The sequence below is a fragment of the Cyprinodon variegatus genome, unplaced genomic scaffold (assembly GCF_000732505.1).
Source record: "Cyprinodon variegatus isolate N-32 unplaced genomic scaffold, C_variegatus-1.0 Scaffold182, whole genome shotgun sequence".
NCBI classification, from domain to species: domain Eukaryota; kingdom Metazoa; phylum Chordata; class Actinopteri; order Cyprinodontiformes; family Cyprinodontidae; genus Cyprinodon; species Cyprinodon variegatus.
Genome location: NW_015150635.1, coordinates 410,861 through 436,709, shown reverse-complemented (window position 1 = coordinate 436,709; position 25,849 = coordinate 410,861). Strand labels below are relative to the sequence as shown.

Sequence of the window (25,849 nt, the reverse complement as noted above, 5' to 3'; positions counted from 1 at the left end):
TAGACAGCATGGGATTAATTTTCACTGTTATGCTGATGATACCCAGCTATATCTGTCTACAAATCCAGATGAAGCTAACCCATTACATAGATTACAGGCATGTCTTAAAGACATAAAAACCTGGATGACTCTTAACAAAACAGAATAGTATTAGGACAAGAGTCTTTGAAAAACAATTTGATTTGTCAGTCATTTCAATTGGATGGGATTAATTTAATCTCAGATAATAAAGTAAAAAATCTTAGTGTTATTTTTGATCTGGACCTGTCATTTAAATCTAATATCAAAGAGGTTTCTAGGTTTTCCTTCTTTCATCTGCGGAATATTGCAAAAATATCCTGTCCAGGGGTGATTCTGGGAAACTAATCCATGCATTTGTTACTTCGAGGCTAGACTATTGTAATTCTTTACTATCAGGGAGTCAACAAACTGTAGTTAAAAGCCTTCAGCTGATCCAAAATGCTGCAGCCAGAGTTCTGATTAAAATTAAAAAGAAATTATATCCCTCCTATCATAGTTTCTCTCCGTTGGCTTCCTGTAAAATCTAGAATTGAATTCATAATCTTGCTTCTCACATATAAAGCCTTAAATAAACAAGCCCCATGTCATATCAGAGATCTGAGATCTTATGTTCCTAACAGAGAACTTCGCTCTCAATCTGCAGGTTAACTAGTGGTTCCTAGAATTTATTAAAGTAGAATAGGATGTAGATATTTTAGTTACCAGGCTCCTCTCCCATGGAACCAACTACCAGTTTTAGTCTGTGAGACAGACACCTTCTCTACTTTTAAGGCTATATTTTCCTATTAATAAAGCTTATAGCTGAACATTAGAGCATTGCACTTGGATCCTGGAGGTTCTGAGTTCAAACCCCACTCATTCCCACAGACTGCCACTGTGGGACCCTGAGCAAGACCTTTAACCCGAGACTGCTCCCCGGGAGCCACACAGCGGCAGCTCATTGCTCCCCAAGGGGATGGGTTTAATGCAGAGAGTGAATTTCCCCATTGTGGGACAATAAAGGGATTTGCATTTATTTTAAAAAACAGAGTGATGTTTGCTTACTTGCTGGGTGAGTAGAGAGGTGGGTGGAGGTGCTGCCATAGACATTTCTGTATATATATGTTGGAGCTTGGATGGTTACCGGTGTAGCCCTGTTTGTTTTACTGCTAAAGGGATTTTCCTCTACACTGTTGCTACAAACATGCTTGGTTTGAGGGATTGCTGTAAAGTCAAAGAGTAGATGTAGTCAGCTGGTTTTTCTTTAGTCAGAAAACTTTGAACCGATCTGACTGTATCCTCTCTTCTAATTGTTTCTGTGTAGTGCCTTGAGATGACATGTGTTATGAATTGGCCCTATAAACTGAGTTGAATTGAACTGAATAAAATATTAACACTTTGAAACAATATACTGCAGTTAAACATGCAATAAATAAATCATGCATTTCATATTGATGGGCTAGTTATACAGAAAAATAGGCTAGAATAGGACAGCATTAAGAATTTGTTATTTGCTAGTGCATGTTTTTAAATTGTAACAGGAAAAAATGTTGTTACATCAAGAGTACAGCAATTTACGCCCTTTTCTCAATCACCTTTAGCTGAGACAACCCAGCTAGATTAGAAAACTAGATCATACACCACACTCAGGTTAGAAAGTATTTAGTAGATCAAATCTCCGAACCCAGCTGGGTATTACAACTTTTTTTCAGACCAGAGGGGCTAGTAGTACAAGTTTAAGAGAGCAACAGAGGATGGTGAGAAAGTTTTTTGGCTGCAAAGAGCCCCCAACCTACCCAGGATGTGGTTTTCAAAGTTGCAGGTCACAGGTTGCCAGAACAGATTCATTAAGCCCGTGTACATAACCTGTTTAATATCAACACAACCACTAATGAAAAACTGGGTAGGAAGTTGAGGTTAGCACTGATTTTAAACACTTATACTGTTATTATTTCAAAAAAATGTTATGCCTCGATTACAACCCAATTTTGTTTTGTCTTTTTTGCTTTTTGTTGTTGCTATTGATATTTCTTTCTACTTATTTGTTTATTTTGCTCCTCTCGTAATTATCTTGGTTTTCACCTGAAGAGCAATCCAGTTGAGAAAATCTAATCTCTAAGGCATTGCAGGTCAGTGCAGGCCATGAAAAACAGAAGAACTAGCAAAATTATCATCACCATTGGATAATGTCTCCCACCCAATTCATGCAGCTGCTGCATAAATGAGCTCATTCAATGATGACTGCAACATCCTAGGTGCTAAAAAGGCTGCTATCAGAGACCCTCATCACCAAACAAAAAAACAACCTGTCATATGTGTACGCACTGTATATACTGTATATATCCCATGCACCTCCTTTGGCACCTTCTCCTTTGACTATTTGAGCTTATGTAACGAGTACATTTCTCCACTGAGATCAAAAAAGTCAATCAATTTTCTACCTTTGTGAGAATGTACATGCTTATGTTTGCTTTTTCACTTGCTGCTAGTGTAAGTGAATTTTCCCACATAGTTACAATCTAATTTCTATTATATTATTTTCAGATATTGTGTAAATATCGCGAAAACCAGCAAAGCAATCTTGGTAATTAAAGCATACCTGCTTAGGTTGCGCACAAAACATATGTTTTTTTAAGTCAGTATTAATTACAGTCATAATTACACCGATTCAAAATGCAAAAGTATGATATTTGATTAATTCAAACAAAATCCAAAATAAAAAAAGCAAAACTGAATTTAAAACTTTTTCTTATAAAAACACAGAGGCAATTACCTCTTTTATTAAATGTGCTGAGATATATTATTGTTTTGTGAGATATCCTTTGTGAAGTTATCTATTCCTCCCTTAAACATTGTATTAAGGTTGATCTAAAAAAAAAAATGTTTTGACGGGGCTGAAACGTTGGAGTTAGTCACTTTTATGACTGACTTGAAAGAGCTGTCTGCTTGAAGGGCAGGACCATGTCAAAGTCCACGTGCCTTGCTTTGAAGAGGCGTGGTTTCCCTGGTCACATGCAGGAAGCATGGTTCTTACTGTTTTTTTAGTGTGTGTGTGTGTGTGTGTGTGTGTGTGTGCAACAAGCAGTGCTTGGATTCTGCCTCCAAGAGTGACGTTTGATGGCAGGAGCAGACAGCATTGTATCTTAAAACGCATTCTCTCCAAAGCGCTGTCAGCTCCCTTTTTTATCAGGCAGAGCGAAGACTCGCATGTTATTATATGAGAAAGGAGGGAAGAGTTCTTTCATCAGCTCCTGCAGACTGCTCACATATGCAGTCTGCTCCTCCCACAGGAGGATGTTGGAGATTAGGATGATGGTGATTTTGGTGAAAATAATGACGTGACGATTGACTAGTCCCGTATGCATTATTGGGCAATTCTTTGGTCGGGCAGTTTTATGCCTGAGATAAGTGTGCAGACTACTGCTTCTGCAGCTCAACATGCACCGGCAAATTCCCTTTAAAGGAATCTGTGGTGAATATTTCATGCACCTCTGTGGTTTTTGACTACTTTTGCAGATGATAACCTGACGATAGCATTTTGACCAGAAATAAACTGATAGTTTTAATAATAATAGTGATTTATGAGTTTTTGCATAAATAACATATACAATACTAACTTTACATCTTAAAATACAATTTAAAGCTTAATAATGTTTTGGACTGCGCAATAATATGATGTTTTTTGCAGGGGCGGAGCTAGATGGGGGGTCAGGGGTGGCCATGGCCACCCTTAGCCAATCATTGGCCACCCCTGTGGCCCCCCCTACCATTTTTTCCCCCTCTGATACAGATGGTGGCAGCAGTAATACTCTCAAATGGAATATTCAAAACATTTTAATTTTTCATATATTAACAGTTACTTGACAACAAAAACACTGTGGTTTATTATGCACATCAATATACAAATATTAAAGATAATAATTACAGTATTCAGGCTATTTTCATAACTAGATTTTGTGTTTTACATATATATAGGCTATAAAAGAAAATGCAAGTCACGTAGGAGTCTTTGGTTGAATCATAAATAAATAAATGTTTTTAATAAAAACATATTAAATAATCAATTTATGACTTTATTGATCTCACAGTGTAAAAATTTGCTTCATGTAGATATTAGTCCTTGTAAATATCAATTTTATGAAGAATGATTATTGATAAAAGTAGGTAAGTATTAACAATGGAAAAGATGTTTGCCCGAGAGCTTAACCCAGAAAGAATTTTATCCACTATACCTTTTATCTAGGAAGCATGGATGTTTAAATATGTGCATCCATTTGTTAGCAAAGGCTTTTGGAAAGTATAGTTAGTTTTAATTTAGAAATATGGATGTTTTGCTCATTAATTTTTCTGTTGGAATAATGTAGATTGACCCTGAGGTTCTATCCGCTCATTGGTTATTGCCTGGCCACCCTTATAAACATTTTCTGCCTACTCCTCTGGTTTTGTGACTGTTTGGGGCAATTTTAAATTCCAAAACAAACATCTGATGTAAGCACACAAAAACCCCCAACAAATCTGTTATTGCCTTTGTATCTAAATGAATGCAATCATTTGTGAAGGCTGGGTTGCATTAAATTACCCCAATTCTCATGCAAAACGGTGCAGGGTCGATTAGTTTGGATTACTATCAGGCCTTCTACCTATTCTCCTGCTATATTGACAACCTCTCCCTTTTCAGCTTGCATGACTTGAGCTCTCACTAGCGCTACTAGTGGACAATCAAACCTACACACCCACCTCCAGACACACTCGCATTTCTCATTTCTTACTTCTAGTCTAAATTAGATAGCAGGACGTAGTGTCCGACCTCACAGATCGCCGATAGTTAGTTAAAAGCCTTATCTTTAGTTTGATAGTGAATCTGAAGCAGGAGAGAGAAATCAACATGGAGTCCCCTCCAGATCCAGCGAGCGACCCGGGCAACAGCGCCTCGGAGCCGGCTACCCCGGTCAGGGAAACCCCGGTAAACCTGGAGACGCTCCGAAAAGCGGAGCATCCAGCCCCGGTTCGGAAGCAGAGCTGCTCCAGCACCAACAGAGGTAAGCGAGCTGCAAATGGACAGTTTCAGCGTAATGGGGGAAAACGATCCGATGGCGTTTTTTTCTAATCCAACTTCAAAATGAATCAGATCATATATCCTCATGATAACTGCACGCCGTGTTTCATTTATCCAATACTTTATTTTTCTCTTGTTGCTTAGATATGCACGATCAGAGGCATTTTTTCCAGTTTGATTGCAATTATCGCTTCGGTTTGTGTGCGTCTATGTGCGCGCTGCTCCGCTGACAGCCAAAATCATGGGGGGTGGGGGGGTGATACGGTCACAGATGTCACATTTACTCCGACTGCAAGATTAATCAATTATCCAGGAACTCAGACTCCACTATCAGGAGCTACTCCCATTGCACTAACAGGCCAACCTGTGCGCTCAGGCGCTTTGTTGGCAAAGTGTCGAAAGTGAACTTTGCGGAAACTGTGGGTTAGTTTATCGATCAGTCCTCTTCTGTTTGGTTACAGGGACGTTTTCCCCTCTAACAGCGTCATATGGCTGTTTTATCCACTCATTTAGGCTGTTCCATTCTGCAAAAAAAAAAAAAAGACGCAATAGGAGCTTTATTTTATTTATTGTTGCAAAGCAGAAGCTGCACATATATTTTTGCAACCCAAATAAAACCAAACAAGCCCTCAAATATCATATTTATCCATCATGTCCCGTCCATGTTTTACAGTACAAGACAGTGTGTTTAACCACACCCCCTCTCTACTGTCTCCAGTATAACCAAGTTCAAAGAAATGAGGATTTCTCTGCCGATTCCGAGCAAGCAGAGTTCACATTGCGCTGAGGTGTAGGTGGGACAATTATTTCATTGAAGTGCGGGCTTTGCATGCGTCTGCTCTCCTCCTGCGCTTCGCGCAAAGGGGTATATTTAGAATGTGATATGGTGAATGTGGAATGTAAGCTGGTTATGTAACAGGTTTAGCCATAAACAGAGGCGCGCAACCGAGAGCAGAAATCATCCTCATCGCGGATCTGTTCACTCTAAAGGAATAGTGTTCACCCACTCCTTCACTGCGATTGTCTACTTTAATCATAAATAAGGGAGTCCACTTAAAGCGGGTATTTATACACCACTTGCAGGCGATACTGTGGGACTTTTTGTGGGCTGGCGCACGCTGCCTGAGCGCTTATGTAATAGAAAAGGCCGAGACAGGTAGTTTGGAAGATTCCTGGATTGATTTCTTCTTTCACAAGTTTGACTTTGAAACACTCCTAACCTGCTGACCCATATACACCCCACCCTTTTTACGTTTTGGATTAAAGTGCGCCAGGAAAGGAGAAAGACAGGGAGAAAAGAACGCCTTTGGTGTGTTATGTAATGCTGAATGGCTGGAAAAAAATCAGTGAGACAATCTCTGAACTATGAAAAGATTCCCTAGCCACTCTAAATGTTTATTTCTCCTCCTTTACAAAATAATAAGAGTAGGTATAGAGATGGCTTATAATAAGAGTTAAGAAAACTTTTCTGAAAACTTCTGAAATTAAAACATGACTGATATATAGGTAGATTTCTTTTAAATAAAAACATTCTAACATATTTGCAGAGATGGTTTCATTATAATACATCTAATGAAGTGTATTTTTGATTGGTAGATTTATTTAAAAATACCTTACACTGAAAAAGCACACTGCTGGTGTGGTGTTTAACTAATAAGATAGTTGTAAATGTGCACATCTTATTGCGTTAGATTTGAATTAAAGCACATAACTGATTAATTTACACTCCCATTATTAAAAGAAAAAATAAAATCTAAATGTTAAGATTATGTTTCCCAGCTTGTAAAAAGACACACAAAGAAAAAAGGATCAAATTATGATTCATGTGTGAGAAATTACAGACTTTCTTAATTTCTTCTATTAAGGTTTCATGCAGTTTCTTTCAAAAGTAAACCCAGCTGGGTTGATTGGAAACAATCATTTCAGTGGTGGAAATTATTAAAGTGCGCCTGGAAAAGTTTGACTTTAGCAGTAGCTTGCTTAGCAAAAGTAGAATATGTACATTTCATATAAAGGTGTCGTGTGAATTTTAGTCTTGGGGTCTCTTAGAAGATAGGTTTGACCCTAAGCACTATTTATGAAGGCAGAATAAAGTTTTAAACTCTGTTCTAGAAAAAGGGTCCAACCCCTCCCCCCCACCACACACAAATAAAGCTTAGGTGGAGCATTTTATCTGTAAGAACTGCGGTTAAAGAAAAATAAGTTTGCAAACAGTTTTTTTTTTGTGTGTGTGTCTTTTTGCTGCACTAGTGGATAACTTTTTCAACAGTAGGCTGACAGGAAAGGGGGTACGGGAGACAGGTAGAGACATGCGGCAAAGGACCAAAGGTCGGATTCGAACCAGAGTCGGCCGCGTCGAGGACTAAGGCCTCTATATATGGGTCGTGAGCGCTAACCACTGCACCACATGCACGTCTACAAACAGTTTCAATTTTTAAATGAGTACAAATAACCTCATTAAAACAACATCTAAACCTTTGGATTCAAAGTAACACTATAGCATGTAACCCCTTTGGTTTAAAATCACAGCTTAAGTGTGACTCCCATTGACAAAACTTAATTGTATTGAGGAGTATGGCTGGGTAAAAAAATCGATTTGAATCGATTCCTTTGCATTTTTGAAAAATCGATGTCTAGGGAATGAGATCGATTCATTTTATAGTGACCTGCGTGACGTTCACATTCAAATAAGCAGTAAAGATGCACTCAAGATTACTTCAAGCAAGACAGCTGCAAATATACCCAATAGGTTGACTGAAGACATTAACAAATGGGGGCTGACCAGAAAACACCTGGTAGTTGTTACAGACAACGCTGCAAATATGGTTTCTGCATTGAAGATAATGCAGCTCATGCATGTCTGCTGTGCCACGTCTGCTTGCTCGCGTGATGCTTCACTTTTTCACTTTTCACAAACAAGTTTGCACTTTTGAGACAGTTTTGTTCACATCTCATGTTTAAACTTTCTGATTTACAAGTTTGCAGTTTGTATTTAATGTGACAGGAAAAATTAAAATACATGAGTATTTTGAAACACAGTTGAACCATTTTCATTACTGTAAAAACAGATCGAATCTAAATTAATCAATTTAGAACTGTATGAATCAAAATTGAATCGGTTCAGGACTTTGGCGAAAATACCCAGCCCAATTGAGGAGCTCATCCTACTAGTTCGACGTTAGCTCTGATGCTAAACTAGCAAAAGCTGGATACAGGCTAAGTTTAAATTCTTTAAATTCTTGAACGCAAGCCATTCTGCAGTTTCCTATTCATTTATAATACCACCAATAAAATCAAAAGAACATTTCTGTTCTCTGTTGCACTCCATGCATGGAAACTAAAAACAGCTAATAGAGGCTTGAACCAAAAGTTGTAATCGGAGGGTTTAGAAAGGATCCACAGTTTTTTAGGTCCGTCACAGAAAAAATACATGACTGAATGCTTTCTGAAGCAATTATATTTTCTGACAGTACTGACTAAAGCCTGTGTTGATATATTTTTACTAGTGTATATTTTAAGGGGGTTACCGTAGAAGTTTTGCTAAGATTTATGGCGGGTCAGGAAAATGGCATTAAGGGTGCGCTATATTTTTTTGGTGAGATTGAATAGGTGTGATAATTGTTTATGGTAGAGTTCTGTGTTTAAAAAAGATGAAACCTAATATTTACACATTGCACAACCGTTGATGCAAAGATAAAGACCAGAATGAAGGTCTGGTGTCCAGGGGTTCATTTAGTGGGGATTTGTGTTTAACAGACAATTTTGAAATTTGCTGTTTGTGTTTCATAGTATCTGTACTTAATAAGGAAACCAATTTGTTAATTCTTTTTTCAAAGAATTAAAGCTATAAAGCATTTGATGTGGTTTTCAGCAGGATTCAGTTCTGGTTTGTTTCTATGATTTATTTATAGATGTGATGAAACAGGAAAAAAAAAGGTCTACATGAAGTATCTCCTGTCTTGTGATTATGCCAGTTGCTGTTATTCTAAATTTTGTGTTTTTCTTGCCTGGAATAAAAAAAAAGAAAAAGGAAAGATGCTTTGGGAATTGGTTTCATATTACAGAAATAACACCTGACCCTGTGGTATAAAAATAATATATCTCCTTTTTAATGAACACTTTATTCTGCAGTATTGTTTTAGGTATACTAAATTAAAGCTTTCAACTGGTATAGGGAATTTTATTGTTTTTATTTCAGCGTTGATAAAATTTGAATGAGGAGGATCTGCTTTTTTCCTTCTTTTTAAAAGGTCTTTAGGACAGAATGTCAGTACGCCACTGACATGGAGGCTGCACGCCACTCGGGTGGACAGCAGTATTAGTGTTGCCGTGACATTCTCATATTCTGGAGATTAGCATTCTCTTTCTTTTGGATGAAAGGTGAAGATAGACTTGAAATACCTTCAGCTCTTTTTTCTTACCTAAATGTGTGCTGAGGTAGATACAATTTTATGAATCTTCTATTTTCAGTTTAAAAAGCTAGAGAACTTATTTCATCAGCTTTTCATTTGTCAGACACCTAATGTTAACCATAATCCTGTATATTCTTTTGCATACTACGTTGTTGCATAAATTGTTACAGCAACTATGACACAACTTTGAAAAGTTTCTGTTTATGGATTTCAAAGCTTAAGTAATATTTTTAACACAGGAAATTTATGTTCAATTATAACTAAAACAATCAGATTAATGCTTTTTTCGCTATTAACGAACAAAAATATATTTTTTTATTATGAAATTTAAACAAATATTCTTATAAATGTTTATTATTGCTAAACAAGGATCCAGTGTTACTGTCTTAACATGCATTAGACACCAGCTAAACCACTTTCAACCTTTTAAAGACATTTTTGTCTTTCTTAAAAAATAACCAACATATGCTAAGTTCATACATTTGCATACAATTAAACTTGAAAGGATGATCTTGAGAAAGGCTAAGCAGCTAACTTTCTGTATGGTCAAAATCTATTCAGATTATATTTGAAGTTGAGCTTCAGGTGTTGTAAAGGGCACAGTTGAAGGAGAACTAGACATGAAACTAAACTCTTCTTCTCAATGTTCACTGGCAGCTGTAATTCATCAAAGCAAAAATAAATATAAAATTGCAAAAGCTAAGGCAATCCACAGAATTTGTTTTCATCCAGATGGTGTTGCTCTTTCTGCAAAATGCAAAAATCCTCTCCTATAGAGACAGCAACCCTTATAATTAAGTTTTCAACAATTTTAGATGGCTCTATCAATTGGAACATGCAAAGGCTATTCCTATCTCCCTTGCATTCATCTCCAATCTTTCTTTTACAGATTGGAAATATGAGCTGAACATTTTCTATCAGGGTGAATGAGCCAACACAATTAAGCCCTTTACCTAAAACAATAGAAGACAAGCTTCTGCAATGAAGGATTCACCCTTTATCAGCAACTGGGGGTGTTGGCAATTAAAATAATGGTCCTCTCTAAAATACCCCATATCTTCTCTATGGTCCTGGGTAAACCATCTGATCCTCCATCCATACGTTTAAAAACTTCACAAAAAGCTAAAAAATTAGAATAGTTGAAACCTCCAAACTTTCAAAATATTACATTGCACAAATAGTATTGTATCGTATACAAATAGTATAGTAAAATGAATAAAAAAAACAAAAACAATTAGACTGTATCATAAAGTCCCTCAATTATTCTGATATGATCAGGGGTCATAATAGCCCTGATTTCATAAATCCCAATTGGTCTATACCAAGGTTGTCACCTTACTTACATTTCAAACTCCCTAATTATTCCTAGATAATCAATACCATTTTTGTTACTTTCAGGTTAAGAAATTATACTTATATGAAAGCATGAAAACATTCTTATTAACTGGAGAAACTCAACTCGTCAATTTCAACATTGAACATGCAGCCACAGATGCTAGTTAAAAAAGTGTTTATATAAGTTCAATTCAATTAAGTTTATTTATATAGCACCAATTCACAACACGTCATCTCAAGGCAATTTACAGATCATACAGTCAAATTGATTCAAACTTTTCTATTTAAGGATTTCATCAAATCATTGACTCGAAGGCAATCCCTCACACAAGCATGCTTGTAGTGACAGTGGAGAGGAAAAACTCCCTTTTAACAGGAAGAAACCTCCAGCAGAACCAAGCTCAGTGTGAGCAGCCATCTGCCGAGGCCGACTGGAGTTCAAGGAGACAAAAGCAGAAATAAGCAGAGCTACAAAAGGAACTTTTCAACCAGCTCCACAGGCGGCCACATCCAGGAAAGACACAACCAGGCAGACAAGCTCCAAGCCAGCCCCCACGTCAGAGGATGAAAAGAGCACATCCAGTTTCAGAGAAACAGGGCTACATTGAAAAATTGGCTGAGCTAAAACATCTACAGTATAAACAAAGGTGCTGGTGGCAGAATCACAGCCGATATTTATCTTCAGGATGGTGTCACAGCCATACAGGAGCAGACCAGATGAAGCTACTATGAGAAAAAGCAGAGAGAGCAAACTGTTAGGGTTTGAAATAACAAATTCTGCATAGTGGAAGAATAGAGATAGAATGGAGGAGAATGATGAAAAAGGGGTCCCTATGTCCTCCAGCAGTCTAAGCCTATAACAGCATAACTATAGAGATAGCTCAGGATAACCTGAGCATCTTTAACTATAAGCTTTATCAAAAAGGAAAGTTTTAAGCCTACTCTTAAAGTAGACAGGGTGTCTGCCTCACGGACTGTTAGTTGTTCCCACAAGAGAGGAGCCTGATAAATAAAAGATCTCCCATTCTACTTTTAGAAATTCTAGGAACCGTTAGTAAACTTGTAGATTTTAACCTTTTGCCAAAAAGAAAAAAAGGAAAGTAAGAATAGAGTCATTAGCGGTAGCTGTTCTGGATGGGATTGGTGGTGTGAAATAATTTATTGATATAATTAGAGTAATGGTTTAATTCACAGTTATGTATTAATAATAGGTATCTGAAGCTTGGCTCTCACAAGACCAATCAGAAACATTGAAACCCAAAGAATACTTAGTTGTTTTATAAGAAATGTTTACCTACAGAATGCCATCAGTATTTTATTTCTGTAAAATAAAGTATTTTTTATTGCACTTAAACAACAAAATTCAAGTTTATTAATTAAACAAAATTATTTAAAAAAAGGTTATTATCTGTTATAAAGTAAGAATCCCTGATAAGGTTAGGGTAGCTATAATAAGGATAATTATGGCGAAACTTGCTGATTGTAGTCATTAACCAGAAAGATGTTCCCCACTCCTCACATTTAGTTAAGATGTTTGGGTTTTTCCATACACAGTGTGGTGAATATCTTAAGTTTTTCTCAAAACTGATACATGGCAGAACTAGAAAAGTACTCTGAGATGGCAGAGCTCCACCGTGCAGCAAATTGTGCCCCCAAATTTGGTTTACACCTATAGCTAAAACTCGCACATGATCTGGATTTATAAGTATAGTGAATTGTTCCTTTGCACGAGGCACACCTCTGCTAAAAATATGTTTTAAAATCCATACATACGTTTTCAGTTGATCCTGCTAACAAACCAACAACATCAGTCCAATGCTGCAGCTGTCAATAGTCATTACTGCCACCCTCTGGTTTAGGGTTGATCTGCTTGTTCTACCAAACGTCACTATCTCACAATATTAGTGAATCTTTTTTTAAAAATTCCTGTAAGCAAATTATGATCTGGATCATCACCAAAACTTAATGGATTGTTCCTCGGCATAAGGCGTACCTCAGGTAAAAATCTGATTACAATCCGTCCATGAAATTTTTTAGTTATTTGAAAACAGTGTTGAAAACAGGCAAACCAACGGCGATGAAAACATTACCTCCTTGGCTGAGGTAATTAATAATGAATTGATGGCGAGGGGCCCTGGTCCAGATGCAGCTGAGAATCCCCTAACGCGACACTACCACTTAAAGCTTCTATCTTAGTATGTGAAGCAAATGCCATTTTGCTGTGTACCTAACTTTAAATTTAAATTCATCTCACTAAAGATTTTTTAAGGGTCCTTGTCTAGATTCTCTCAAGGACATTTTAATCTGTCTTTCATGTTTTTCATAGAGAGAACAATTCTTTACTCCAATCCCTGTAAAGTTCGACTGTAGAATGTGTTGTAAAGGCATATATTTTTACAGAAAATGAAAGCCTTTTATATGTCATTCGAAGACATGGAGCCTTCTTGTTGCAGACTTAGAGTGCTTGGATGGTCAGCCCTGGATATGTTTGCCACTTTAAATATCCTCCACTTTTAGACTATTTCTCATGCAATGGAATTGCTGGTTCATTTTTCTTTAAAAACAGGTTTAAATTACATATTGCATTCATAAACTCCTCCAATCTTCTTTTAGAAGGCCCAAGAGAGCACTCTGGCTCTTACTGTTGTGTTCACTCCCACCTCAACTCTCTGGAGGACAACGAATATAATGCCTAAGGTGTAAACAGGGCCAACCTCCTTTAAATAATAGGTGACAATGAGGTGTGATGCTTTTTTACTTGCAACGTTTTAAATTTGTGTTAGTTACCTTTGGGTCCATATATGTTCACATAAGATATAGGCAGTTATTCTGAATTCTAATTTGTCCTGATTAGTTGTAAGGCTGTAAATTGTGTTTTTTTTAAAGTTATATTCATATTGATTCTGAGTATATTTTAGTGTAAGGCTTTGCCTTCTTTATTGATAAAAGAAAAATATGTGAGATGGCTAACAAGGATATAGTTTATTAAATAAACAGCCAACATAATGTTTGATATATATAAATTGGGTATGCTATTTCGATTTTTTTTACTGTTTACTGATATTGATGTAGTATTATTTATTGTGCCTTTAAAATAAGAGGGAAAGAAGAATATTAAAGCAAACATGTGAGGTGATAGAAGTGAGTAAATTCCAGATGTATTTGTTGTTTTTATAAACTTTTTTTTAGGTTTACACTTAAGTGGTTTGATCTCTGAATGATAATCTTTTTAATTTGTACTCCATTGCATTTTAATCCCTTTCAAACTTGACTGAGTTAACCTTTGACCCCATCCATTGAGGCATGGCATGTCAGAGATGAGTTAGATCTTTTAGTTAGGTTTGTCTGGCAACTTTTATTTTGGTTTCATGTTAGAGGGTTGGCCCCTGTAGGCACATGCCGTCTTAGAGTTTTTTATGTATTATTGAGCGTAGAGCATTTGATCTTTCCCTCATGTTAAGAGATTGAAATCCATTTAATCAGTTGGGATGTGAAAGTTGTTGAAGTGTTTGCTGTTGAAGCTAAATGAAAAGAAGGCATGAACTGAGCAAAATGCTTCATAAAAATTTACTTGTCGTCCTTGACTCACGAAAACACTAAAACACTTATAGCTTTTACACCGTACCCTAAAATATTATTATTTAAAATCTGTGAGAACCAACTCTTTGAGTTCTGTATCTGACCCATGAGTGATTATGTAACCTTTTAGCTCAAGAACCATGTGACTGACTCCATTAATGTCATCTTTGTTCAATTTTTCAGCATCTATATTTTGAACTGCGTTTACAATGTGATGCAGAAAACTTAATTTGTCAGCATTCAAATTACTTTCATGTGCTGTTATTTACAACAGATTTTTAAAGTTTAAGATATGTGACCTTTTGATGACTTATTGTAGAACCGTTTATGAAGCATTTCTTTATGCACTTACAAATATACCATCTTCGCTCTTTTCACATTTTGACTCCTACCAGCCTGCATCTCATTTGATTTTTATTAAGAGTTAATGTTATAGATCAACATAAAGTAGTGCAAGAAGTCATTCTGCAAAGGCCTCAGAAGTTTTCCTTAGTATACAGAGAGGCTATAGAACATCCTATATAATATCCTGAACTTTGAACAATCCACTTCCATCATCTGAGCAGGGAGAATTGAAGAACAGAACTGTAAACCTACCACATCATCACTGTCCACCCTAAGGTGATAGCCTGGTGGGGGGAGTATAAATCTGATAAACAGCCAAGATGCCCCTTTACACCTGGGAGGAGATTCAGGGGTCCACAGCCCAGGTAGGAGAATCTGTAGACACAACAACTAATAATTGTGCTCTTCACAAATATGGGATGTAGGGAAGAATGGCAAGATGAAAGCCAACTTTTAAAGTATACCTTATGAAGTAATGTTTTAGGACTTCATAAGGTCTAAAATTAAAGGAGGCTGCCAGAGAGTTAATACTGAGCAATGGCTTTACCTATTAAAAGGTTTAACTTAGTTTAAAGATTATTTATGTGTCGTAATAGCAGAACCCAACTTAATAGAATTATACTTTTACTCAAACTCAACTGTGGGAGGAGAACATTTATTTGGATTTATCTTAAGTGAAGCTTGAACAAACTTAAGTGCACCCTCTAATAAGCAGTGCTAATTAAACTAACGTAAGAAAGTTAACTGACATCAGTGATGAAAGTTTTATTCTACTGGGATGGTTTATTTTGGAGTTTGAATCACCAGTGACTTAACTGGGGCTGGCTAGAAAATTTCAGCTTGTGACAGACACCAGATTTGATTTGAAATCTCCAGTGGTGAACGAAGGCTTAGATCTGTGGCCCATTTACAGAAGTTTGTATCTTAGATAGGAAACATTTGAATAGTTTGGACCAGAACTACTCCAGATGCATTATTGGAGAGCGTTAAAGGAGTCTAAATTTAATGTGGTACAGTGTGACCTAAGTACTGCCTGGCTTCACGCTGCTCTGCAACTCTCTGATATGAACATGGACCCCTCAGAAGAGGGCAAAAGGGAAAGAAGTGTCGAGGACGGTATAAGGGATTGCTCTGAGGGTTTCTCATGTCACATCAAGTGCCAGGCCTTTCACATTTCCTCTATTGTGGATAGTGGGAAGCCCTCTGAGATGGGAGGTAAGTCACCCCCACATGGAAAATCCTAGAGGACAGGATGTTTGACCCAGCAGTGTCTTTTAAACTATCTTTCTTTCATACATGAACGATTGAAACTGAACCCATATATCATACTTCTTGAAACCATTTGACAAAATTCATGATTTTATATCCAAACTGTGTACATATGTGACCTCAGAGAAACTGCATGGCCACATTGCAAAAGGCATTCACACTCCATGAACATTTCAACTTTTCCTCTTGTTAAAACCAAAATATTCAGTTTGGTGGTTGTAAGATTCAATGCTTTAGACCACATTGATGCATATTTGCAACATGGAGGCAAAAAAGCAGCAGGATTTAGACATCTTTTTATTATAAATTGTTCTTTTATTAAGTGCATTTGTATTCAGCCCTCTTCTGAAAAGTAGGCAAAAATGATAACTCTTGAGGATCTGCAGAGATCTCTGCAACAAAAAGCTTTTTGTGATTTTTTTTTTTTTTTTTTTTTTTTTTTTTTTTTATGTTTTAGGAAGAGTTTTTGAAATGTTCACATTAAAAGCTTAATATTTGGCAGATAAAAGCTTAGCACTAAAGCTTAGACTTTATGTAGATATGTAAACATATTATTCTGAAACAAATTATAGCAACACATCAATATACAAGATAATAAAGGAAGTGTTGGAAAAACTGTCCGATGTAGATAATTTAAACAGGATTAAGATAATCGCATAAAATTTGGTTAGGTTTCATAAAATTTAATAAAAAGTATATGTAAACTGTTATAAGTCTTCAATAATATATCAAAATTAAGTCACCTTTGCTGAACTGTGCCCAAATATGAACTCCATCCTAACATAAATGTAATTTTTGGAAGTTGGCTAAATTTACTCATGTATCAGCATGTTATTTTAATGTCCAATACATGTTAAAGTTGTAGGGAAGTCATATTTAAATGTCAAATCATTCTGACTTAAACATGTATATAAATTTACTTTTTATCAGCCGATATTGTCCCAAAAGTTAGAAAAATTGTATTTTTACGAAAATCCTGTCTTAAAATCTGTGGGGTTTTTTCTCGTTATCTTATGCAGACCAGTTAGTTATACTGTACGTCAGCTTGTACACCTAAATTTGACCAATCATAAAGCATCAACCAAATTTTTTCGGTCATAGCATCTTGATTCATGTGTTGCAGCTAATATACGCAAAGGTTAAAATAAGAGTCATCTACTTTCCCATTGAGTTATGTCCCAGTGTTCACTGGGATGGACGTCTGTGTCTTCAGCAGGCATAGCGCTAACAGAACTGGCAGCGTTGCGAGGCAAGCGCTCAAACATGTAAGCCTTCTACATCGAACCAAGCTTCTGCCTTGGCGTCCTCTTCCATAACAGCTGCGTCCCCACTTTCCTTCTCTAAATAAAAAATGTATGGCGGAGGAGACTCATTCACGACCTTCGACACAAAACTGTCCTCCTCTTGCATGTTTCCGATGTCCTTAGCATTCCTGGACAGTGTCGTTTTTAAGTCACTAATTTAGTGCTACTTGGTCCCAATGTAATTTCCCATTGGGAACCTACTAGCACTAAGTTGCTAACTGGTTAGCAAGATGCTTCCAAGACACCGGCCACAACCAAACTGGCTTGCGAACCTTCCGCCACAACAATCCCGCCCCCTTGATAAACGACCAATCGCATTCACTATATTCAGTCATGTAAAGTCGGGCACCACTCGGGAGAATTAGGAACTTCGACGGTTGGAACAGCTGTTTCCCTACAACTTTAATATCTGTTTTGAACATGATGTATAGCTTATTCAATAATTCTAGTCTATTCTAAATCAAGCCATAAGGAATCCCCATTTATAGATAGCTTAAAGCCACGCAGTTATGACAACTAACATATGGAAGAGAGCACAAAATTGAACTCTTTGGACCAGATTAAAGTTTTTTGTTTAGCGGAAGACTACTATTACAAATACCCTGAATATACAATAATTAACCTAAAAAGTTGGCTCAGTAGCATTATGCTGAAAAAACTATTTTCTTCATCACGGACAAAGAAGCTGGTCATAGTTGACGGGAATACAGATGGAAGTAAATATAGAACATCTCTTGAACATAATCTACAAAAAATGTGGTGGTTCATATTTGTAAAAAAAAACAAAACCTAAGCCTACGTCCATCCTCTTGTCTGTGAGGTTCACAGGTGGCTGGTCTCTATCTCCAGCAGTCTATGGATGAAAGGTGGGGTACACTCCTGGACAGGTCTCCAGTGCAACACAGAGACACACAAATACACACTCACAACTTAGTCCCCAGTTAACTTTATCTTGTTTCTGCACTGTGGATGGAAGCCAGAGTACATAAAGAGAACTTATGCTTGGAGAGAAAGAACATGCTAACTTGTGTAAAAAAGAACCCCGACCAAGATTACACGCAGAAGCTTTTTGCTGCAAGGCAACGGTGCTACAAACTGCACCACTGTGCAGGTCGATAACCCAAACCTCCTCGCAAAATTATAGATGCTCTCATCAAAACAATTGATCCTGAGCTTTTTTTAAAATATATATACGGTAATTGTTTCAATGTAGGGACATACCCAAAACACTTGCAGCTGTAATTCATGCAACACATGGTCCTACAAACTAATGGGTTAGGAATATAAACATAAATGCAAAGGATATTTTTTTTCTTATTTCTTCCTAAAACAATATCTGAGAAAATATGTTTTACTTCTACTTTGGTTATAGACCACTTTGTGTAAGTGTATCACATAAAACATCAATATAATACACTAAAGCTACAGGTTCAAATGTGACAAAATGTGAAAAGGTTCTGGATAGTTCTTTAAGGCACAGTTTATCCAACATGTACCTCCTTGTGCAGCCTTTAAAACACTGACATTGGCTGAACACTTCAGAGAGAAAAGCAGTGTTTGAGGTTTTTCCGGAGCTTGTGCATGTTTCTCTTTTAAAGCTTGAACAGCTAACGCTGTAAAGCGCAAAGTGTGTTATTCAAGCAGCTCTGCAAGTGAGCCTCTTAACTATTATTTATTTTTCTTTCTGTGGGACTTTGTAATGGCTCTCTACATTCTAGCTTTGAAGATGCTTTTGAGTGGAAGAATATCACATCAAATTGAAAGAAAATGGCCATATCTGCTTCATAGGGAAGGAGCTTGAAGAAAGCAGAACAAGCCATATTCATATACTCTACTTTTAATATGAAAAGAAGAAATCACTGTTGTCTGCACTTGTCTTTTCAAGGATTATTTAATACAAGAAAGTATTGTAAAAGAAACAGTAATTGCATAATATTCCAAAGGAACAGATTGGCTGTTTGTCATTTGAACCTTCCCTTTAGAGTGTTCACCATTACTTCACTGCATACAATTTATGATTCTTTTGAAAATGTGTAAATTAGGGATTTGCCAGGATTTAGTCAAATGTATCACCTTACAAACTTTAATTAGCAAACATTAGTATTCTGTGGACAAAGAGGAGAAAAAAACAGAGTTGAAAACGAGTATCATTTCTGATGGCTTGATTATTTATATTGGAATAACAAGCGAAACTTAATCTCATAAATAAAAAAGAGGGAGATACAGATCCGTCCCCTCCAGGTACTGCCAGCACTTAATCGAATTAGCTCCACTCATAGGCTTGTCGGGCTCTTCAAACACCCCTGGTGACTTCGGAGTGCAGATTACAATCAGCTACTATTTTCAGCCTTTGATTAAAATCTGGTGGGGTTGGACAGAATTTTATTTGAGCGGAGAACTAACTAATTAATAACTTTGCAGCCGGGCTTTCTCTCTTTTTTAAAATTGTATCTGACCCGTTTTAAGGGCCAAAAGGCAGTATCCCTACATATTGATATATTACCTCTCTTTTTGAAAACACCCTTTGCTCATTGTTGCATTCTATGGTTTCATAAAAGGAATTTTGTCTTTTTTAGAATAATTTAAATGGTAAAATATTAGAGAACCCACTTGTCAATAAAGATTCTCTTAAAACATCTACTTGATAATAGAAGACGATCACAATTGTTAGTAGCTCAGACAGCATGTCACAGATACATTGTTTTGTGCTTGTTAGTGACAATTCGGCTCCATTGTTGCTTTTATAAGGCATCTTTTGAATATGAATAAGTCGCTGATGAATATTTGCTTCTTGCGTGTAAGAACTGATTACTTTTGGAGGCATAGCCAGAGAATGAGTGTGGCATGATGGGGCTCAATCACTGCGGTAGAGGAGCTGCGCTGCATTCTGACAGTGATTGAAACACAAAGTCACTCTTTGCCATGTGTTATTCAGCTATTCGTATTCCCTGACAAATATCAGCTGTCTGATCAATCAATATTTGCAGCTTTATTTCAGTAATTTAGTGCTTAAGAGGCAATAATTAACGCCTTGCCGGGTTGTTAAAAGCCTATTTTTATGTGACAGACCAAAATAGATATAATACAGAAATAGGAAGATTAAATCCTGTGGTAGACATTTCTTATAGACTGTGCTATTTATGTATTGCAAACTTGGGATCTTTTAAGATCCTGGTTAGTTCTCAGTCATGTTGTTAATAAAATGAGGAGTTAGTTTTGCTTCGTTCAAAATTTTTTAAATGTACTAAACGAACACATTATGGCGGCAAATATTTAGAAACCTAATAGGTTTATGAATATCCAAAAAGTCTATTTTTAATATTGCGTTATGATGTTTTTATTAATATATTTTAAAGTACTGTTCATTTTCACCATGTCTTACGAGGAAAAGGTTTGGAATAACAATCCAGAGATATTTACGGTTGAACAACTTCGTCTTGGGATGCCTATTCATTTCTGCTTGCTCTACTTAGCGTGTTTGGGTTCTCTTTGCTGGCTAAGGCCCATAGTTTCTCCTAAAGGACCAACTTAATCCATCTAAGGGTAAATTATAAATTAACTAGACCAGGTGCCTTTCAAACCCTAAGCCATTAGTTACAGATGTGAACGAAGTTGCCCAAAACTGTCAACTATGACACTTTTTATTTATTTTGTTTATTTGAGCCTCCTATAAGAGCTAATGTTTTTTATTTGCTTTACATATTGGATCTTAAAATTCTGACCTTTTATTTTAAGCATGACAATGTTCTCTTTGTAAGCTTTTAAAAGTATATATGGGGCTGTCCACTTTCCCCTTTGTTTGTCACTATGCTTAACAGATATGAGAAGTGAAATGATATCCAATGTTTACAGTATGTATTCAATGACTTCAATCATTTCATTATGTAATTGGATGCTTGTTAAAAAGAAATGAGGTTATGAGGTTGTTCTTGCTAATAATGCTCTTTATGATCTACTTGGGAATATGTGTGTGATGTTAAACATTGTTTATAATGACTTATGCCAAATAATTGTCTAGGGTTTTGTAATGTTTGCAACAATAAACAATCTTTGGTCATGGGAGATGTTTTGGGACTTACTCAGACCAGCTGATTTCATGACTTCACAGTGATAATCTGTTTCTTGGGTCAATCATTCTATTCAGTGCAGCTGAGAAACTGAAGCAAATAACAACCCCACTGACCCCCACTCACAAACACTCAAACTATTTCTTTAAATAAGGGATCATCTTTGGCCTAAAAAGCAGAAGTATTTTCCTCAGCATAAATCTGAGGCTGCAGGCTAATTCACAGATAACTTTAAGGTGTTCTGTGTGGCTTAGGGCTAAACCTCTTTCTAGACTTTTAAGGTTGTTTGAAATCTGAAGATCGACTCTTCACCAGGTCACAATTGGAAAACCTGCATGTTTAGAATGCCTGCGTAAACTGGTAAACATATTGCTGTTCAATTTTGAATTAACGCTGACAGTGCTGTAGACTAGTGGTCGGTGTTAGCAGTTAGATGGTCAAAAATATGAAGAAAATATGTTCTTTCTTTCCAACAACAAAATAGCAAAATAAAGTTACTCATTTGAATCCTAAAATGAACTCAACAATAAAAAAAAGACAATTTCTCTCTGTTAAGGGAAAGAAACAACACTTGATGACTATATATAGGTGTTTTATTATCAGTAGAACAAATTTTGTGTAGTTAAAATATAACCGGTCACAATTCAATTCAATTCATTTCAATATAGTTTATTTATTCAAAAGAAATTAGATGTGGTTGTAATGTGAAGGACACGTCCAGAAGTAGCTGGACCATGATAACCTGAATTTAACAACCCCGCTCAACAGGGTTTTGGACAGGTTACTAAACTAACTTCTAACTTTGGACTTTAGAGCATACACTGGACCAACACCTTTAGATAAAAAAAGAAAATAAACAACAACTTCTGAATCATCTCTGGTAGTAGAAACTTCAAAGTGAAGTTTATCAAACCTAGATTATCAAATGCAGATGCTGTACTCTTCTTTTCCAAGCTCTGGGACCTTGATTTTCAAATCAAATGCAAGCATTTACTTAAACAGAAACAAGGGCTTTAGACTACTGTGCACCAGTCCAGTCCTATTTTTCCTTATCGCAGGTAAGATGGTTCTAATTTTACACATCAGAATGTGACAGTTGTAGCCTTTAACCTGGATATGTCTCAGCGCTGTGGCTCTTGAAGTACCTAATCAAGCAAAAATCCACGCCTTAAACGGGTTTTGCCTTATAGTCCTCTCAAAGCTGCAGTTACCCCTGTGACTTGTGCACCTATTTCACCACAAGTTCTTTTTTCCCCAAATTTGCATTAATAAGCTTAGATACAGTTTTCTGTGAACAGCCAGCTTGTTGAGCAATGACCTTTTCTGACTTACAATCCTTGCTAATGGTTTTTATAACTATCTGCTCGACAACTGTCTTGACAAGCCTGCAGGTTGGCAGGGTAGAACCTGGCAGTATTTATATATATTTTTAATTGAAAAATCCCTTTCTAATTGGTATTTTTGAAATAATTTAATAATCCCAGGAATCAGATTTTTTTTAAATTTTCATTATAAGCCATAAACATAAAAATAAACAGAAATATGTGTTTGCAAATATTCCAAGTTATTTAAATGTGTTTGAATGCTTTCAAAAGAGCTTTGCTTTTGGTGCGTTGTACTATCAAAAAAATAATAGTAAAAAACTCAAAGCTTACAGGAATTGAAACAATTATTAAGCAGTCTTATTATTTCTTTTTTTTTTTTGGGGGGGGGGGGGGGGGGGGGACTGTTGGTTGCTGCAGTCTATATATGATCTAGTTTTGTATTTACTTTTCATTGATATTGGACTTCTGTTTTTTGTTAGGCATTTAATAACTAGTTGACTAATTTGACAAATGCAGACAATAATTTAATGCCCAACATTAAGGCAAGATAGCTAAACCTCAACAGAACTCGTTTATGTTGTATTTTTGCTGCTAGCGAAGATGCATCGTCTGATGCAGGTTTGATTTCAAGCAATGGAAAATGGACCGGAGAGATTGATGGTATTATCCAGAGTTTGACAGATAACACCTGATTTGTGCCTAAAGGGCTTTGGACCTGCACACTTCCCTCTCTGCCAACTCAAACATTGGGACGGATTTGTTGAGGAGGTGAACTGTTCCTTTGCACAGTGCAATTTCAGGACCACATTCAGAGATAATCCCAGGAAGACCGGGCAGACATGGTCTCGAGCACTCTGTAACACATGATGCATGCATCAGCCTCACTTGGGAAAAACTCACACAGGCATGGGGGTCATTTGTTTAGCCCAGGTGCATCATGTCTCTGTGTCTACCACACAGTTATGTGCTCACACACATAGGTGCACACTTGAATTCATGCTCAGAGACATGAAAATGGCCAAAAGCAAACACATGTTATAATAAGGCTGGCCATTCATTTGGAAAATGTAGAGAACTCCTTATTAAGTTATGCTGTTTCTGTTCTAAAAGTGCATCTGGATAGGTCAATAAGAGATTTAACATGACAAAAAACTAACATACAAATTAAACAAATGTGGCATTTGTATTCACCTCAGTTACTCTGATATCCCTTCCTAAAATCCAGTGCCAACATTGTTTTTTTTTGAAGCCATCTAATATGTTAATTAGTTTGCCTTCATGTAATTAAATCTTATATGTAATTATTGGAAAAAAAATGTTATACAGAACATAAATTGGGAAGAAAGCTGTGGAGAAGTTAGTTTGTTCAACAATACCCCAAACTTAAAAGTCTAAAAGAACTTGTTTCTTTTCATCCAGCCTGACTGAAAGAAGTTTGTTAGCTGTGTTGGCATAATGGTTCTGCAGAGTGTTTACTTTGGTGGGTTTGCCTCAGTTTTCAAATATTCAAAGGAGGAAACCTTCTGAGTTGTGCATATAGTAAGAGCTCAAAAAGAAAAAAATGCATCTGTACCCCATGGCTGGATAGTAATCTTGACGTCGGCACCTGATTTATGTTTCCAAACCCACGTGAAATTACAGGGTCATGATGTGAACACCAAATCAGATTCTGTTTTGACTAAAATCATCACAGATTTTGAAGGTTTGTTGGGGTTTGTGAATTCAATAAAAAGTTTCTTTAGTTTCTTTATTTATTTAGTCCCAATTCACAACACATGTCATCTCAAGGCACTTTACAGTGACAATTCAACCAGATCATACAGTCAAATTAATTTTCTATCTAAGGAAAACCAGTTGATTGCATCGACTTGTTGACGCAAAGGCAATCCCTCACACTAAACATGCTTTTAGTGACAGTAGAGAGGAAAAACTCACTTTTAACAGGAAGAAACCTCCAGCAGAACTTGGCTGACTGTGAGCGGCCATCTGTCCTTTGAAAAAATAGGGGTTTACCTTGCGCAGCAGATGTACAAGTTCCGGTATTAATTTATTTTATCTTTATGCCCAACATGTCTTTCACTTCTAAATGAATATTCTGATTATTCAAGTGTTGTAACTCATTTGCGGACAGCTTAACTTATGTTATTTTATTTGTTTTTAGGGGATATTATACTAATTAAATATGCAAAAGATACTCCGCTAAAATTAAAATAGGCAGTAGGATCATTTATATATCCTTTTTGTCTTTTTTGTCCTTTTGTTAATAGCAAAAATCGTGGCTGTTGGAATCAAAAATGAGTCTATCATTTTCGTTAGAATTTTCCTTCCATTTCCCACATCTCATTTTCTTATTAGCCTCCTTCCAACAGACTCTACAGTAGCACCTTCATAAAGACAGCATGGCAAACAGACAAATGTAATAAGAAAAAATAAAAAATAAAAAAATGGTTCCCATTATCAAGTCAGCTGAATGAGTCGTCCAGCTCAGGTTATCAGTGTGTGAAGCAGATGGTGAAAAGATAGTGTATAATAGATCTCAGTATTAACTGTAGCACATGCTGGGAGTGTCGGTGGATGGTACAAAGCAGACTGAGAAAGAAGGGGTGACCTTCTGTCCAATCATTTACCCTTTTGTGCCCCCCCACACTGTTCTGAAATTACTTTGTTATAGCCAATTAAAGGAGCTGGCTGAGGATCAAGCAGCCTGCCATTTTTTGCACACCTACGCCCATGTGACATTATCGCTCTGTCACTGGGAGAGATGGCCGTAAGTGGGAATCTCTAGCATGGCACTGTGCCACCTTACACCCCACTGTGTTTTCTCAGATTAATTCACTGGGTTGTGTCTCTGATTTGCAAGGAATCAGTCAGTTTTCCTTAGGTTTTACTGGTGCACATAAATCCACCCTGTCTACTTTACAGTGTCCCAAAACAATTACAGCAAAGCGATATAGCCAGAATCACCCCAGGTATCAAGTATGCATATTTCTAAATATCCACAGAATCTGTTTTTGCTTGCCCTTGTTTTTCCTTGTTGCTGATCAGGATAACATATGCTGAGAAAGGGCTTTTTATCCAAATCCTTACATGGCTCAATAATACAAAGACAGCACACTTAACAATGCCATGGCAGTGAATGAATGAAGGACTGAAGTGT

General features: G+C 36.6%; 1 protein-coding gene across 1 annotated transcript in view; it reads left to right on the top strand.

The window, feature by feature from the left end:
• The first annotated feature begins 4,750 nt into the window (after nucleotides 1–4,750).
• rora (RAR-related orphan receptor A) overlaps nucleotides 4,751–25,849 on the top strand; it is a 264,712-nt gene continuing 243,613 nt past the window's right edge. Inside the window, exon 1 of the mRNA XM_015378944.1 lies at nucleotides 4,751–5,039. Coding sequence (XP_015234430.1) covers nucleotides 4,886–5,039 — 154 coding nt within the window. The 5' untranslated portion in view covers nucleotides 4,751–4,885. The remainder of the gene's footprint in view (nucleotides 5,040–25,849) is intronic.